Raw genomic sequence first — 15,447 nt, 5'->3', positions numbered from 1 at the left:
AGTCAAACGGTCTTTCGGAACGAATTACATTCGACAACCGAGGTACCACTGTATTTGCAGCTGTTTATCTGAGTGAGAAGAGATGAGGGCCATCTTCAAATATCTCAAGGGCTGTCACATGGAGGATGGAGCAAGCCTGTTTTCTGCTGCTCTGAAGGACAGGACCCAAACCAATGGATTCAAGTTACAAGGAAGGAGATTCCTACTAAACACCCGGAAGAACTTTCTGGCAGTAAGAGCTGTTTGACGGTGGAACGGTCTCCCTTGGGAGGTGGTGGACTCTCCTTTCTTGGAGGTTTTTAAGCAGAGGTTGGATGGCCATCTATCCTGGATGCTTATCTGTGATTCCTACATTGCAGGGGGTTGGACTAGATGACCCTTGGGGACACCTTACTCTGATTCTAAGTGTGGATAAGCCCGAGAGAGAGAGAGCAATGCATAGAATAAGTGGTTCTCAAGGGGGGGCGTGCCCCCCCCGGTGAGGCAGGAGAGGATGGCAAGCGTGACTTGAGGACAAAGAAACATTTAAACATTGCATATAGTATAGTATAGAATAGCATAGTATTGAAATATTTTCATTTGTTTCTTTGCAGAATATGGATACAGATCTTTTCAAAATGAGAGCAAGAGCATCAACATGGACAATCCTGGTTGCGATCTTTTGGTTTTCCGATGTATTTCGTAGCAACAACAAAAAATCGGTGTGCGGCGCAATCAAATTCTTCTTTTTTTGAAAGCCACTACAGTGGTATCCTGGTTCTCAAACGCCAAAAACCCGGACGTAAGTGTTCCAGTTTTCAAACGTTTTTCGGAAGCCAAATGTCCAATGTGGCTGTCATCTATTGCTTCCAGAGCACCTGCACCAATCAGAAGCTGCACTTTGGTTTTTGAACATTTTGGAAGGCAAATGGACTTCCGGAACAGTTTAAGTTTGGGCTTTTATTTTTGCTATTTATTTTGCGTTTTTGTTTTTGAGGCTTTTTCGGTTAATTTGTTTTTGTGACTGTGTGGAACCCAGTTCATCTACTGATTGTTTGTTTGTGTGGCTGCAGAAATGGATAAAAGCCCCCCATCCAAACAATGACTATCATCAGTGTAGGTAAGAAAATAATAATAATTTTATTTTTTTTATCCTCTACAATTCTGTCTTATTTATTTTACAGTACAGTACATTGATTATTAGGATGCGGGTGGCCCTGTGGTGTAAACCACTGAGCCTCTTGGGCTTGCCGATCAGGAGGTTGGCGGTTCGAATCCCCCCGATGGGGTGAGCTCCCGTTGCTTGGTCCCTGCTCCTGACAACCTAGCTGTTTGAAAGCACGTCAAAGTGCAAGTAGATAAATAGGTACTGCTCCGGCGGCAAGGTAAATGGCGTTTCCGTGCGCTGCTCTGGTTCGCCAGAAGCGGCTTAGTCATGCTGGCCACATGACCCGGAAACTGTACGCCGGCTCCCTCGGCCAATAATGCGAGATGAGCGTCGCAACCCCAGAGTCGGTCACGACTGGACCTAATGGTCAGGGGTACCTTTACCTTTGCATTGATTATTGCTTTCATTTTATGTATGGATCAATGGTCTCGCTAGATAGTGAAATTCATGTTAAATTGTTGTTTTAGGGATTGTTTTTTAAAGTCTGGAATGGCTTAATCCATATAGCATTACAGTACTTTGAAGAAACTCGATCTCAGGACTCAAAGGAGAAACGTGCTAAGAGGAAGGCACGCTTGGCAAATCCACACCGTGATCGACTCCCTTCTGGAAACCAATGTCCCCACTGTGGAAGGACGTGTGGATCCAGAATTGGCCTCCACAGTCACTTACGGACCCATTGTTAAAACCGTGTTTATGGAAGACAATCTTACTCCTACGAGTGATCGCCAAAGAAGAAAGGAGGAGGAGAAGAACTTTCTATGGAAAAGCGCGCCTTGGTTTTGGAACGCTTGGGTTTTGGAACGGACTTCCGAAACGGATTAAGTTTGAGAACTAAGGTACCACTGTAGGTAGTAGAAAAAGCAGTTTTCGGCTGTCGTTTGGCAGCCAGCAGGGGTCAGCAGCGTGCAGAGCCGCCCCTCCTCCTCCTGCTCCTCCCCCGGCCCGGACTGGGAGGGAGGTTGCAATGGCTGCAGCTGTTTTTGCAAGGGGCGCCGGGGTCTGCAGCGCGAAGCTCCCGCGGCCGCTGCTCCGCACCCAGCGCGCCTTTGCAAACGGCGGAGCGCCCGGGCGGAGGCCACAGTGCCAGCAAGTCCCTGCGGAGCCGAGGCTGACTCGCACGTGGCAGCAGGATGGGATCAGGTGGGCCGAACAGAGGAAGAATGGGCTTGTTTATTGCATTTCTGCTCCGCTTTCCCCTCCAAAGAGCTCCAGGAGGTTGGCGTGCACGGTTCTCCCCCCCCCCCACCCCCGTGCACCATTCTCCATTTCATCCTCACAACCACCCCGTGAGGTAGGTTAGGGATTTGTAGCCTGGTCTCTCAAGTCCTAGTCCGACGCTCTAACCACTGCTCCGCACTGCCTGAGATGCACGAACGTATCCAGAGAATTTGGGTTGGGGAGGTTTGCCTGCTCCCCCCCCAAAAAAACTGCTCATCCCTTTGCCAGGATCAAGTTTCTAGTCCCTTTTGAAGTCGCTTGAGCTTTTATGTCATCTGGAAAGAGAGAGTGGGTTTTGTTTTGTTTTTGACAGGGGAATTGCTTAGGGAGGGGGGTGAATAAACTGACCCTCTTCTAGGTTTGGGGGGGGCAAACTCCTGCCATCCCTGACCATTGGTCATGCTGGCCGAGGCTGGTGAGAGTTGGGTTCCAACAACATCTGGAACATGTTCCCCCTGCGTGAATGTCTGTTGACTTTTTTTAGGGTTCCGCTTCATCTCTTTTAAACATATTAGCCTAGAGAATGGGCAAGATCCTGCGGTGAGGGAGGGCTAGTCTGGATGGCCTTTGGGGGACCCCTTCGGACTTCAAACTTCTGTTGTTCCTGCTGCTGGGCAAATGTGCTCTACCTGCAGATGATGTTGATTGTGCCTGAGGCCTTCTGCATGCAGTGGAAATGCTCTGCCGCTGAGCATTGTAGTTTACAGACTGTACCGGTATGCGTGAGCTGAACTGGGGCAAGGGGGCAAAGGGGGCACTTTAACAGTGGACTTTGAAAACCCTATTGCCCAAATAAAACTGGAGCTGAACCAAAAACGTAGGCCTGCTTCCTTTTGTGCCTGCAACGTAGGAAAGGAGGCTCTAGTCCAGGGGTCCCCAGACTTACCGGCGTTTGGGCCGGTTCCCACCGCGCTGATCGCGCGGCGGGCCGGAGGACGGGGGAGCGCACGCCTGTGCGGGCCGGCGGGCGAGTGCGCACGGGCGCTTACTGGTGCGGCGGCGCGCTTCCAGGGTGGAAAAAGCGCCGAAAATCCGTTGTGCGCATGCGTATGGGCCTCCCCCGACCCGGAGGTGCACCAGAAATGACCTCTTCCGGGTCGGGAGAGGCCCACACGCATGCGCACAAAGGATTTTCGGCGCTTTTTTCCCGACCCGGAAGAGCGCTGCCGCGCTGCGCGCCGTAAGAGCGGGCGTCGTGCGTCGTCGCGGGCCAGATTGGCAGGCCACTTGGGCCACATCCGGCCCCCGGGCCGTAGTCTGGGGACCCCTGCTCTAGTCTTTACAAAGCTCCCAAGTTCTGCAAGGAAGAAATGAATTCCTAGAATCGGGCGATTTAATATTATAATTTTATATTATAATTCAGGACTCTTTCTAGGCCACAATTCTAACCAGCCTGAGTGGTTTTCCCTGGTTGGAATGTGACCTTGAACTCTGGTAATGAACGCCTCTTGCTTGGAGGCCTGGCAAACATGTCTGTATGTCATAGCTGCCAAGTTATCCCTTATTTTAAGGGATTTTCCCTTATGCTGAATAGGCTTCCTCGCGAGAAAAGGGAAAACTTGGCAGCTATGCTGTATGTAGGAATTACTGTGCTTACACAATGTACAAATGTATGAAGTTTACATTGCTGTTCCGCCCACTTTTGCTTCTGGCTCCTCCCACCAGGGCCTCAAAGGTTTCCCAGCAGGAAATGTGCCCCCCATCCTCAAAATTGGAAGATGTTTTCCATCTATGGTTCATCAGGTCTTCCTTCTGGAGTTAAAGAGAAGTCAGATTGCATTTGGACTCGTCTTACATCTGACAGTGTGGGCTCTGGCCAAGGAAAGCTGATTCCAAGATAAACATACAGTGGTACCTTGGTTCTCAAACTAAATCTGTTCTGGAAGTCCATTCCAAAACCAAAGGGTTCCAAAACCAAGGCGCGCTTTCCCATAGAAAGTAATGCAAGATGGATTAATCCATTCCAGACTTTTAAAAACAACCCCTAAAACAGCAATTTAACATGAATTTTACTATCTTAACGAGACCATTGATCCTTAAAATGAAAGCAATAATCAATGTACTATACTATAAAATAAATAAGACAGTATTGTAGATGATAAAAATTTAAATTAATTTTTCCCCCTTACCTTCACTGATGATAGTCATTGTTTGGGTGGGGGGCTTTTATCCATTTCTGCAGTCACACAATCAATCAATCAATCAATCAGTAGCTGAGGTGGGTTCCACACAGTCACAAAAACAAATTAACCGAAAAAGCCTCAAAAACAAAAACACAAAATAAAAAGCAAAAGCGCCAAATACAGTGGTACCTTGATTCTCAAACTTGACGGTAATCCGTTCCAGAAGTTTGTTTGACTTCCGAAATGTTTGAAAACCAAGGCACAGCTTCTGATTGGTGCAGGCGCCCGGAAACAATACCCGACAGCCTCATCGGGCTTCCAAAAAATGTTCAAAAACCATTATACAATGTACATTATATTACATTATACTGTAATTACAAGTTTATATTTTTAAAACACTCTTTAAGATTATTTAAAATACCCTTTTTATCCCTACATTTCCCTCTCTGAAATCCTGGAACGCAACTTCCAGTCTAGCTGCCGCATTAAACCACAGTTAGAAGCAAACCGTAGTTTAGTGTGAATGCATACCCACGGTTTCATGATGTAGGCTAATGTGAATCATATTTTTTACCGGAGAGGTTAAATGCACATTGATACAACCCAATCCTTTGTTACTCACAAATCTTAACACGGTGCAGACAGCTACGTATGAAAGCATCTCTCATAAAAATTATGTTTCACAGGAACATTGTTTTGAACAATCCTCTCAAGAGAAATGCACTTTCGCTCTCCATGATGAGTTCCCTCCGTGAGGATATTCTGCGCGATATTGAAAGCACCGATCTGAGAGTCATTATAATTTCAGGTATTTTGCTCATCAAACCTATGAGGGTAGGTATGTAATTTTGGGTTTATATATTGTAAACCGCTCTGCGAGCCTCGGATGAAGCATAGTAGAGAAATTTAATAGTAATTGTAATAGTAGTAGTAGTAGTAGTAGTAATAGGGTGGGGAAATTGATCTTACAAAACCATTCAAAGAATTTGTGCCACCTTGTCATCCTTGAACAGTCTTTTGACTAAGAAGAAACTTGTCTTTACTCCATCTCTGACACCTCCATCTATTCACCCCCAGATTCCACCTACTCCTACATCTCTTCGCTTCATTTCTTCCCCCTCTTCGGACACCTTTTCTCTCCTTTCTGCTTACGATTTCTTTATTCGGCTACGTTTCCACCTTGCTTTGCCACCAGACGTTCTTGCGCTACTGGGGGGGGGTGCATCAGCCTTTGGAGGCCCAGTGGGAACATTTGGGATTTTGAGAAAGTGCCGTGGGCACCAGACCGCAAAATGGCGGCTGCTTGAAGGCGGGGTGCATGGCCTAACACAAAATGGCTGCCGCATCTAAAAGAGCAAAAGAGGCAGAACTTCACAAAATGAGCAGGACATTCCTCCTCAGAATGGCAGGGTAGTCTTGGCATCTAGTGAACCATGGGCATGTTTTATCAGGGGACGTGTAAGAGGAAAGGGAGGACTGCTAATGTGTGTGTGTCGGCCTGTCGTTCTCTGGGCAAGGATTTGGTCATGTCGAGGGTACAAGATGTGCATAAAATTCTCTTGCTTCCTTTCACATGCCTTCCCCCACCCAGGAGAAGGTCCCGTTTTCTCTTCTGGGCACGACTTGAAGGAACTGACATTTGAGAAGGGCGAGAAGCACCACAGAGAAGTCTTTGAGACCTGCTCTGAGGTGAGATGGTCCACATTGATAGCGCCACTGTTAAAGAGCTCGCCTGCCCGGGTGCAGTTCATCGGCTTCCATCAGGCCACAAAATTTTAATTGGATGGTTTGCTCAAACACGCACACACACACACGCACGTTAAAGCATTGCTTGAGCTTTTTGAAGGCCTCTTCAGGGAGATAGAATCAAAGAAACAACATCTGGCCGAGTGTTGGCAGACGTAAGGAACTGAGTAGCCAGTTACCCAGGTGCACAGAAGACCCAGCTGCTAAGACCTGCCCCTTGACTAGAATTGGAGGACTGTTCACTTGGAACAGGGTAGTCTGAGCATAAATTTGAGATGGGTTAGGGGCCATAGATTTGAGAGGTTTTCTGTATTTGACTAGCAATGCATCGGTGTTGTATTATCAAATGCGTTCATTTGCCTTAGCGAAAGTCATGAAGGATTCTCTTGTCGTTAGAAGAATACGGGTGACACTTTTCCTCAATAATAATGATAAGAATAAGATTTATATACCACCCTTTATCCAAAGACCCCAGGGCAGTGTACATTTACAAAATAATTCATGTAGCATAATAATAAAGGCAATAAAACAATCACATCATAATAGTCCACCCTCCATTTAAAAGGCCATAGATTGTCTAATAATGGCTGAAGTCCTGCCTAAAGACATGCAATGATGGTTCTTGGTAAGCCTCTCTGGGCAGAGCATTCAACAAATGGGGAGCCGCCACACAAAAGGCCCTTGCTCGTGTTGCCACTCTCCAAACTTCTCTGGGAGTGAGGGCTCAGAGGAGGGCCTGAGATACAGAGTTTGGCTCGGTTTATATGGGGAGAGGCGGTCCTTAAGGTATTGTGGTCCTGAGCCCTGTAAGGCTTTATAGGTCAGCACCAGCACTTAAAAAACCTGCTTCCTTACAGGTCATGACGATGCTCCCCAAGCTACCTGTTCCTGTAATCGCCAAAGTCAACGGCTTGGCCACGGCCGCCGGCTGCCAGTTGGTGGCCAGCTGTGATATTGCTGTGGCCAGCGAGAAATCCAGGTTCGCCACACCGGGAGTGAACGTCGGCCTGTTCTGCTCGACGCCTGGAGTGGCCCTGGGAAGATCTCTCCCGAGAAAGGTAGGCGTCTTCAAAAAAAGGGTTTTGTTGCCGTACTTTGTTCACTTGCTCTACTTGCTGCGAGCAGATAGTCCTCAAAACACGATGGTCCTGTTGGCGCCTGAACTGCAGGTTGGCTCCTGGGGGCCTCAGAACTGTGGGCGTGCCATTATCAGGGCCGGCCCAAGCATTAGGCAAAGTGAGGCCATTGCCTCAGGCAGCTGATTTAAGATGTCTTGAGAAAGGCAGCAGTTTTCATTTATTTATCCTGTGCATTTTGACTCCCACGGAGAGGCACACTTGTGGGACTTTCTGCCTCATGCACTAAAATTAACTTGGTCAGCCTTCGGTTGGACAAGGTGGGAGGGGGGAGACATTTGCTGTTCTGCCTTGGGCAGCAAAAATTTGGGCTTGCCCCGCTGATTATTAAACTGTAAGAATTTGCCTGTGGTCTGGCAGTATGTGCACAGCAACCCAAGTTTGGGAAACTCTGCATCCTTGAAGTCTAATCATGATTCTTGCTCGCCTGGATGAAGACTAGAGAGGGATGTGTGAGCAGAATCTGGCCCGCTGTACATTTTGCCTTCGCCGCTCTGCCTGCCTGGCCCTTAATTTCTTTGTTTGCAACAATCCTTTCCAGGTTGCGATGGAGATGCTCTTGACGGGAGAGCCCATGACCGCTCAGGAGGCTCTTCTGCACGGGCTCATCAGCAGGGTGGTCCCAGAGGACAAGCTGGAAGACGAGACCCTGAGAATCGCCCGCAGGATATGCGAGAGCAGCCGGCCTGTTGTGGCTCTGGGCAAATCCACCTTTTACAAACAGATGGAGCAGGACGTCGGCGCTGCCTACAGAATGGCCTCCCGGGTCATGGTAGAGAACCTGGCCCTGCAGGATGGGCAGGAAGGGATCAAGGCCTTCATTTCCAAACGCAAGCCGGCCTGGTCGCATTCCTGAACCGAAACCAAAGAGCCAAATCGATTGAGATCGTCATAGCTGGTGCCTCCTTTCTCTGAAAATCCTAGGGACTAGCATCTTGTTAAATGCGATCCCTTGATTACACAACAGGTCTGCCTTTGAAAATGACCGCCTGTCTGACACACATTGATCTGTTAATCTGTAGATATGCAATAGGAAAGTGAGGCTGGTTGCAATATCAAAACAAAGCGGACTTTAATTCAGGCTTCTTTCGATGCTATGTAGATATAGGAATATAAAGAACTGCCTTGACACTGAGCCAGACCATTCAGCCAATACTCTCACAGGCAGCCTCTTTCTCCTCGAGTGTTGTCGTGGTTTTAACTGGAGGTGCCAGGGATAGAACCCAAGGCCTTCTGTGCAAAGCATGCCACTAGTCTTAGCCGCTTTCTGAACGGCATGCCAAGTCCCACTGTGGAACCTTTTAAAGAACTGTTGTCTATACAGTATTAGCTAGTTAGATCTGATTCAGGGATGGGGGACCTGTGACCTTCCAGATGTTGTTAGACTACAACTCCCATCAGTCCCTGTTGGCATGGCTGATGGGAGTTGTAGTCTGTCCACAGCTCAAAGACCACAGGTGCCCCTTCCCCTGTTTTATGGGTTGGCATCTTTGCTACTAGCCAGCTCTGAGTCTGCAGCCCCTCCTGTCTTCCACCATAGAGGAGAGAGCCGAGACTTATCTCCAGTTGCCGTGGATCAGAAGACCCCTACACACATTTCCCAAAGTTATATCCCAACACATTCATGCGGGTTTTGGAAGCCAGCCTTGGATGAATAGTAGGTTATCAATAGGCAATGATTGGAATGGGGAGAGGTGTGTGTGTGGCCTGGGCTTCCCCAACCTAGTGCCCTCCAGAAGTTGCTGGGCTACAGCTCCCATCATTCCTAGCCTGCAGACGGGGTCGATAGGAGTGGCCCTCTGAGGACAGCAGGCGGGTGCAGGCAGGGCCTTGGGAGCCAGGCTGCAGGGGAGGGTGGTTGGAGAAGCTCAGAAGAAATGGATTCCTGTGGGAACAGGACCTGGATCAAAAAGACAATGACAAATGGCTGCCAGGTTTGCATTTTCAGCAAAGAGCTTCTCAGCAAAAAAAGAGGAAGTGTTCCAGAAATACTCCCTAGTCCCCTCTCCTTGATCTTTATTAGATCTTGGATGAATCACATAGGAGTTTTGCTGACAGAAGCTCTTCACCAAGAGTCTGCCCAGCCATGATCTTCCTGGTTGCTGCATTGCATCCGGATAGAGAGCAGACGTGATTTTTTTTCTGCAGCTAGCCCCATAAGCCTATGGTATAAAAAAACCGGGATGTTTGCACCATCTTCCCAGAAAGGCACAGGTGAGATGTATTTCTGATAAGGTCATATCACAAGGCTCCGCACAGGAAACCCCAGCAATTGCCCCTGCAGTTGCCTGACTTATGACCCCCCACCCTCACTAAGCTGGAAGGAATGCCCTGAATCATTTTAGTAAACTGGGTTACTTTGTATGTTGAAAGGAGGAAGTGAGCTACTCCTTGCATGGTCGCCAGAGGGCGATATCCATTCATGTTGTAATGCATAGTGCCTTTTTTGGTCCTGTATGGGGTTTTTTTTAGCTTCCCTGGTCTGAATCTAGGAAATAATTTTAAAAAGCCAAGTATTTTAGCGTTATGCACCAAGTTCTTCGATCGTTAGCTGTTTCTGATTTCTAAAATGTGTGAGTTGTTCTAAACAGCCCTTTAAAAACAGCTCTGAATGCTGCAATAGAACCAGCTGCTGTTGATGATGCTCAGAGCAATCTAGAGCTTGAATGGGGCCTGGGGAGAAGAGGAGCCGTAGGCTGTTGGTCCATCTAGCTCAGTATTGTCTATTCTGCACTGACTGGCAGCGCCTCTCCAAGGTTTCATGCCAAGATTACAGGTTCAATCCCCATATGGGACAGCCGCGTTGCAGGAGGTTGGACTAGATGTTCCTCAAGGTCCCTTTCAACTCTGCAATTCTATGATTTCATGACATTCACACAGCCTTAAGTGGAGACGCCAGGGATTGAATTTGGGGCTGTTTGCGTTCAAAACCAATGCTGTGCTTCTGAGTTAACGGCCCTTGCGTAGCTCAGTAGCAGATCATATATTTCACTGGCAGATCCCATTTCAGCTGAAAAGTATCTCGGCTGGGCTGGAGTAGATCCTCCCTAGCAGAGATCCAGAGAAGCCACCTTCTATGTATGTTAGCTCAGGAGTGAGCCCCAAGGCCTATGGCAAGGATGGGGAATCTGCAGCTCTAAAGAGGTTATTGGGCTCCCAACTCCCATCAGCGTGGCGAGTGGTCAGGGATGATGGGAGTTGTAGTCCAACAGCATATTGTGGACCACAGGATCCTCGGGGCTACAAACTTTGCTATGATCCCCTAAATGCCATTGGGGTGCTCTGCAAGACCTTGTGTCATAAATCCGTGAAGTCTTTGATGAACCTTGAACTGTTTTTTTTTCTGGAGCACCCTAACATAGGGCTGCCTCATATGTTGTTGCAAGTTCCTCTCATCGGACCCTAAGTGGAACCTCACAGTTGATGGAACATGCATTGGGTCGGCTTGCTGGTTGATTCACACCACCAACTGCTTGGTTAAAGTTACAGGTAGGTAGCCGTGTTGGTCTGAGTCGAAGCAAAATAAAAAAATTCCTTCAGTAGCACCTTAAAGACCAACTAAGTTTATATTTTGGTATGAGCATTCGTGTGCATGCACACGAAAGAGAAGTTTCTGAATTGGAAATCATTACCAAGCTTAAAACCATGGAAGCACCTGGGATGAATAGAGACATCGGATTCTTATCTCATTATGCATGATCAAGCTTTCTTTAGCACCTCAGCCCAGGACTAATTGCAGCCATCAGCAGCCATTAACAGCCATCTACAGGTTTACCACTCCCATCAGCCCATCACCCATTCACCCCCACCACCCTCTGTATATATATAGGGTCTGACACTTCTGTTTCTAGTGTATCTGAAGAAGTGTGCATGCACACGAAAGCTCATACCAAAATATAAACTTAGTTGGTCTTTAAGGTGCTACTGAAGGAATTTTTTTATTTTGCTTGGTTAAAATCACTTCCTAAGGGAGTGGCCTATAAAGGTTCCCCGGAGATCTTTCTGGAGATAGCAAAAACACAGCTGAAAAGCGGAACTGATTTTATCAGTTTCCCTTCCCATTGGATCTGGAAAAAGAACAACCAGGTATTTGTAATTCAGGTTTTGTGCAGAGTCATCCCTTAAGCCTCAGGGCAGGTGGGGAAGAATTGCCACAGCTTTTATTTGCAACCATTTGATCACTGTGCAGATATATAAAGCAATGCCAGATTTAGGTTTTTCTGACTCCAGGCCAGAGCTTCCCCCCCCCCCCCGTGTGTTCCTTAAACAAACACTAACAATGTCTTTCTGTTGTGTGTTGAACCTTGGCTATTCCATTCAAGCTTCGCGGGTGGTGTTGGTTGTGCAACAGGTTTATTAAACAGGGCTATTTACAAGTCCCTGGCAGGGCTCCTCACAGGCCTGCAGCAGGGACCCTCCTCCTACAAAAGAAAAAAGGGGGGAGCCAAGTGTGTAGGACACCATTTATTCCCAGCGATTACCATTTAGAATTTTTTTTTTTGCCGTACTGTGGACACGTTGAAAGCAATTGTGAACTTAATGGTTTTGAGCACAGGTGGGTGATAGCCGATGCACCGGGTTCAGCTCCATGGGCCGCTGATTTCAAACATTCAGTTGCAAGGTGAAATTTGACATAGCACCAAGGACATTGTTCTGTCGGTGGAAGCATTCTCTTTCCCTGATGGAAATAGCTCCCCTTTGAGATTTGGGGGAGGCACAGGAGGGGAGAAGTCCCATTGCGCTAAAGTTCTTTAAAAAATAAAAATAAAGAACACATTTTTTTAAAAAAGTGAAGTGATCATTCTGTGATATTACGACAATCCACAAAGCTGTACTGTATTGTAACTTTGGAATAAATGTGTCGTTGGAGCCCTTGCACTGGTTTTTGCTAATAGAACTGGGCAGTTGATACTGGCCTGCAGAGACTTGACAACAAGAAGAGCCCCCCCCCCCAAATATAGTCTGCCCCCCAAGGTCTGAGGGACAGTGGACCGGCCCCCTGCTGGAAAAGTTTGCTGACCCCGGATCTTGCTCAGTAATGCCAACATAGACTGGCAACATCTCTCCAAAGATCCAAGCAGGGAGGTTTTGCATGGGACCTTCTGCATGCAAAGCAGATGCTGTGCTCCTGTGTTACGGCTCTTCTGTAATACAGTACAAGCAAAATTGCTTTTTCACAAGCAAAATGAGCTTAGCGAACTCTTAATGTAGGGACACAGGCAGACACCTCCTATTGAGTCAGACCATTGGCCCTGCTGGCTCAGTCTTGTCTACACTGGCTGGTAGTGGTTCTCCAAGATTCCAGACTGGGGATGTTCCCAGCCCTGCCTAGAGATGCCAAGAACTGAACCCAGGACCTTTTGCATGCAAAGCAATGCTACTGAAGCAAGGCCCCAGATCATTATTTTTTTTGTTGCTCTGTTCCACATTCCTCCTAGTGTCGTGTTTTGCTTGCTTGCTTGTTTCTTTTTTACTGGAGAAGAATAAAGCTGAGCCTTTTGTTGCAGCCCAAAGAGTGACAAGCACATTAAGGGGGGAAACTTGTTAAAATACATATTTTATTCAGTTATGAAAAATACATGTGTGTTAGTATGTTATTTTTAAAAGTGCTTTAAAACTGTTTGCTGGGAACCAAGAATGTTGCAGAGACTAGTTTTGCTAACCGTCGTGCTCTCCTGCATCAAAGTTCTAAAGGACTCTCTAATGCCAAGTGTTTAAAGAATCAAACCTTTGGAAAACAAAGGTGTGGTCAATAGTTCTTCAGGCTTAGCAAAGTTGTTATCGCTGTGGTGTTTGCTGTGGAAATAGAAACTGATAGCTAGAGCTCAAAAAAGAAAGAAGGAAAGAATGCTCAAAAGTTTTCTTCCAAAGAATCACACACTTGACACATGGACTTGTGATGGGTCAGTTTTTCCATGTCATAGAATCATAGAATCATAGAGTTGGAAGAGACCACAAGGGCCATCCAGTCCAACCCCCTGCCAAGCAGGAAACACCATCAAAGCATTCCTGACAGATGGCTGTCAAGCCTCTGCTTAAAGACCTCCAAAGAAGGAGACTCCACCACACTCCTTGGCAGCAAATTCCACTGCCGAACAGCTCTTACTGTCAGGAAGTTCTTCCTAATGTTTAGGTGGAATTTTCTTTCTTGTAGTTTGAATCCGTTGCTCCGTGTCCGCTTCTCTGAAGCAGCAGAAAACAACCTTTCTCCCTCCTCTATATGACATCCTTTTATATATTTGAACATGGTTATCATATCACCCCTTAACCTTCTCTTCTCCAGGCTAAACATACCCAGCTCCCTAAGCCGTTCCTCATAAGGCATCGTTTCCAGGCCTTTGACCATTTTGGTTGCCCTCTTCTGGACACGTTCCAGCTTATCAGTATCCTTCTTGAACTGTGGTGCCCAGAACTGGACACAATACTCCAGGTGAGGTCTGACCAGAGCAGAATACAGTGGTACTATTACTTCCCTTGATCTAGATGCTATACTCCTATTGATGCAGCCCAGAATTGCATTGGCTTTTTTAGCTGCTGCATCACACTGCTGACTCATGTCAAGTTTGTGGTCAACCAAAACTCCTAGATCCTTTTCACATGTACTGCTCTCAAGCCAGGTGTCTCCCATCCTGTATTTGTGCCTTTCATTTTTTTTGCCCAAGTGTAGTACTTTACATTTCTCCTTGTTAAAATTCATCTTGTTTGCTTTGGCCCAGTTGTCTAATCTGTTAAGGTCATTCTGAAGTGTGATCCTGTCGTATTTGAAAATGTCGTATTTGAAAATTTCAGTCTGATCTTTTCCAGTAGCCCATCTTCTTTTCCAGCTAACAATATGATCCACACACAAAAAGTCACGAGTGTAACTGTTCTCTGCAGGTGCCCTATTATGAAATTTACTTCCTGTGGAGGTTCACCAGACCCTTAACCTGAACGCATTTATGATTGTAAGACTTCCCCAGGAAACCAAATGTTGACTGGGGTCCTTCAAATAGGAATGAGGGGTGATTTTACTTGACTAGCACCCCAATCTGGTAATCGTCTTCCATGAGTGTGAGGGAAATTGCCCTGCCTTTTATAGGTGTCACACACAAAAACCAAGTGCTGGTTTTCTCTTCCACAAACTGATATCAAATGCCAGCAGTGCCCTTCAGCTCTCTATGTTGGACAAACAGGCCAACTCCCACAAGACTGCGATCTACTCACAGAGTTAAAAAACTCAGTGATCTACCCCCTTTTGGGGGGTTCAGGCCAAAGTTGTTGAGCTTTTTTTAAACCCTGTTTTGGGGGGTTCTGGTCTTTTTGGGGGGAGGAGGGAAGCCCCGTTTTTTGGGGTGCAAAAGGATAAATGGACATCAGGAGTCACACAAGACAGAGAAGCCAGTAGGAGAACACTTCAATCTTCCAGGACATTCAACACAGGATCTCAAAGCAGCTGTCTTATTACAAAAGAATTTCAGAAATAGACTTAGATTCAGGAAAGAGAAGTTGCTGGATTACAACTTATTACTAAACTGAACCAGGTGGCGCTGTGGGTTAAACCACAGAGCCTAGGGCTTGCTGATCAGAAGGTCGGCGGTTTGAATCCCTGTGCTGGGGTGAGCTCCCATTGCTCGGTCCCAGCTCCTGCCAACCTAGCAGTTTGAAAGCACGTCAAAAATGCAAGTAGATAAATAGGAACCGCTATGGCGGGAAGGTAAACGACGTTTCCGTGTGCTGTTCTGGTTCGCCAGAAGCGGCTTAGTCATGCTGGCCACATGACCCGGAAGCTGTACACCAGCTTCCTCGGCCAATAATGCGAGATGAGCGCTGCAACCCCAGAGTCAGTCACGACTGGACCTAATGGTCAGGGGTCCCTTTACCTTTACCTTACTAAACTGAAAACTATGGAGAGACCTGGTCTGAATAGAGATATTGGATTCTTGTCTCATTACATATGCTAAAGCTATATTTGGTCATCTGCATACTATCCCTTGCTTTTTCCTGTAGGACTAATTGCAGTCGTTAACAGTCGTCAACAGGTTTACCATACCCATTGAGTCAATCACTCATCTACCTACTACCCTTCTGAGAAAAA

At 46.9% G+C, this 15,447-nt stretch overlaps 1 protein-coding gene across 1 annotated transcript; it reads left to right on the top strand.

The window, feature by feature from the left end:
• Positions 1–2,105: 2,105 nt before the first annotated feature.
• ECHDC3 (enoyl-CoA hydratase domain containing 3) lies at positions 2,106–13,449 on the top strand. Its single transcript, XM_035128611.2, has 5 exons — positions 2,106–2,290; positions 5,178–5,299; positions 6,083–6,180; positions 7,095–7,295; positions 7,915–13,449. The coding sequence occupies exons 1-5, from the start codon at positions 2,115–2,117 to the stop codon at positions 8,227–8,229; spliced, it is 912 nt and encodes a 303-aa protein (XP_034984502.2). The 5' UTR covers positions 2,106–2,114; the 3' UTR covers positions 8,230–13,449.
• Positions 13,450–15,447: the final 1,998 nt, after the last annotated feature.

Source organism: Zootoca vivipara, chromosome 10 (genome assembly GCF_963506605.1).
Source record: "Zootoca vivipara chromosome 10, rZooViv1.1, whole genome shotgun sequence".
NCBI lineage: Eukaryota > Metazoa > Chordata > Lepidosauria > Squamata > Lacertidae > Zootoca > Zootoca vivipara.
The sequence above is the reverse complement of the archived record's forward strand: the minus strand, read 5'-3'. Positions and strand labels throughout refer to the sequence as shown.

Bases quoted from the DNA above. Each gene is read 5' to 3' on its own strand.
- ECHDC3 (XM_035128611.2), top strand. From the start codon at position 2,115: ATGGCTGCAGCTGTTTTTGCAAGGGGCGCCGGGGTCTGCAGCGCGAAG. The intron at 2,291-5,177 runs GTGGGCCGAACA...TATGTTTCACAG, and splicing joins TGGCAGCAGGATGGGATCAG to GAACATTGTTTTGAACAATC. The intron at 6,181-7,094 runs GTGAGATGGTCC...GCTTCCTTACAG, and splicing joins TCTTTGAGACCTGCTCTGAG to GTCATGACGATGCTCCCCAA.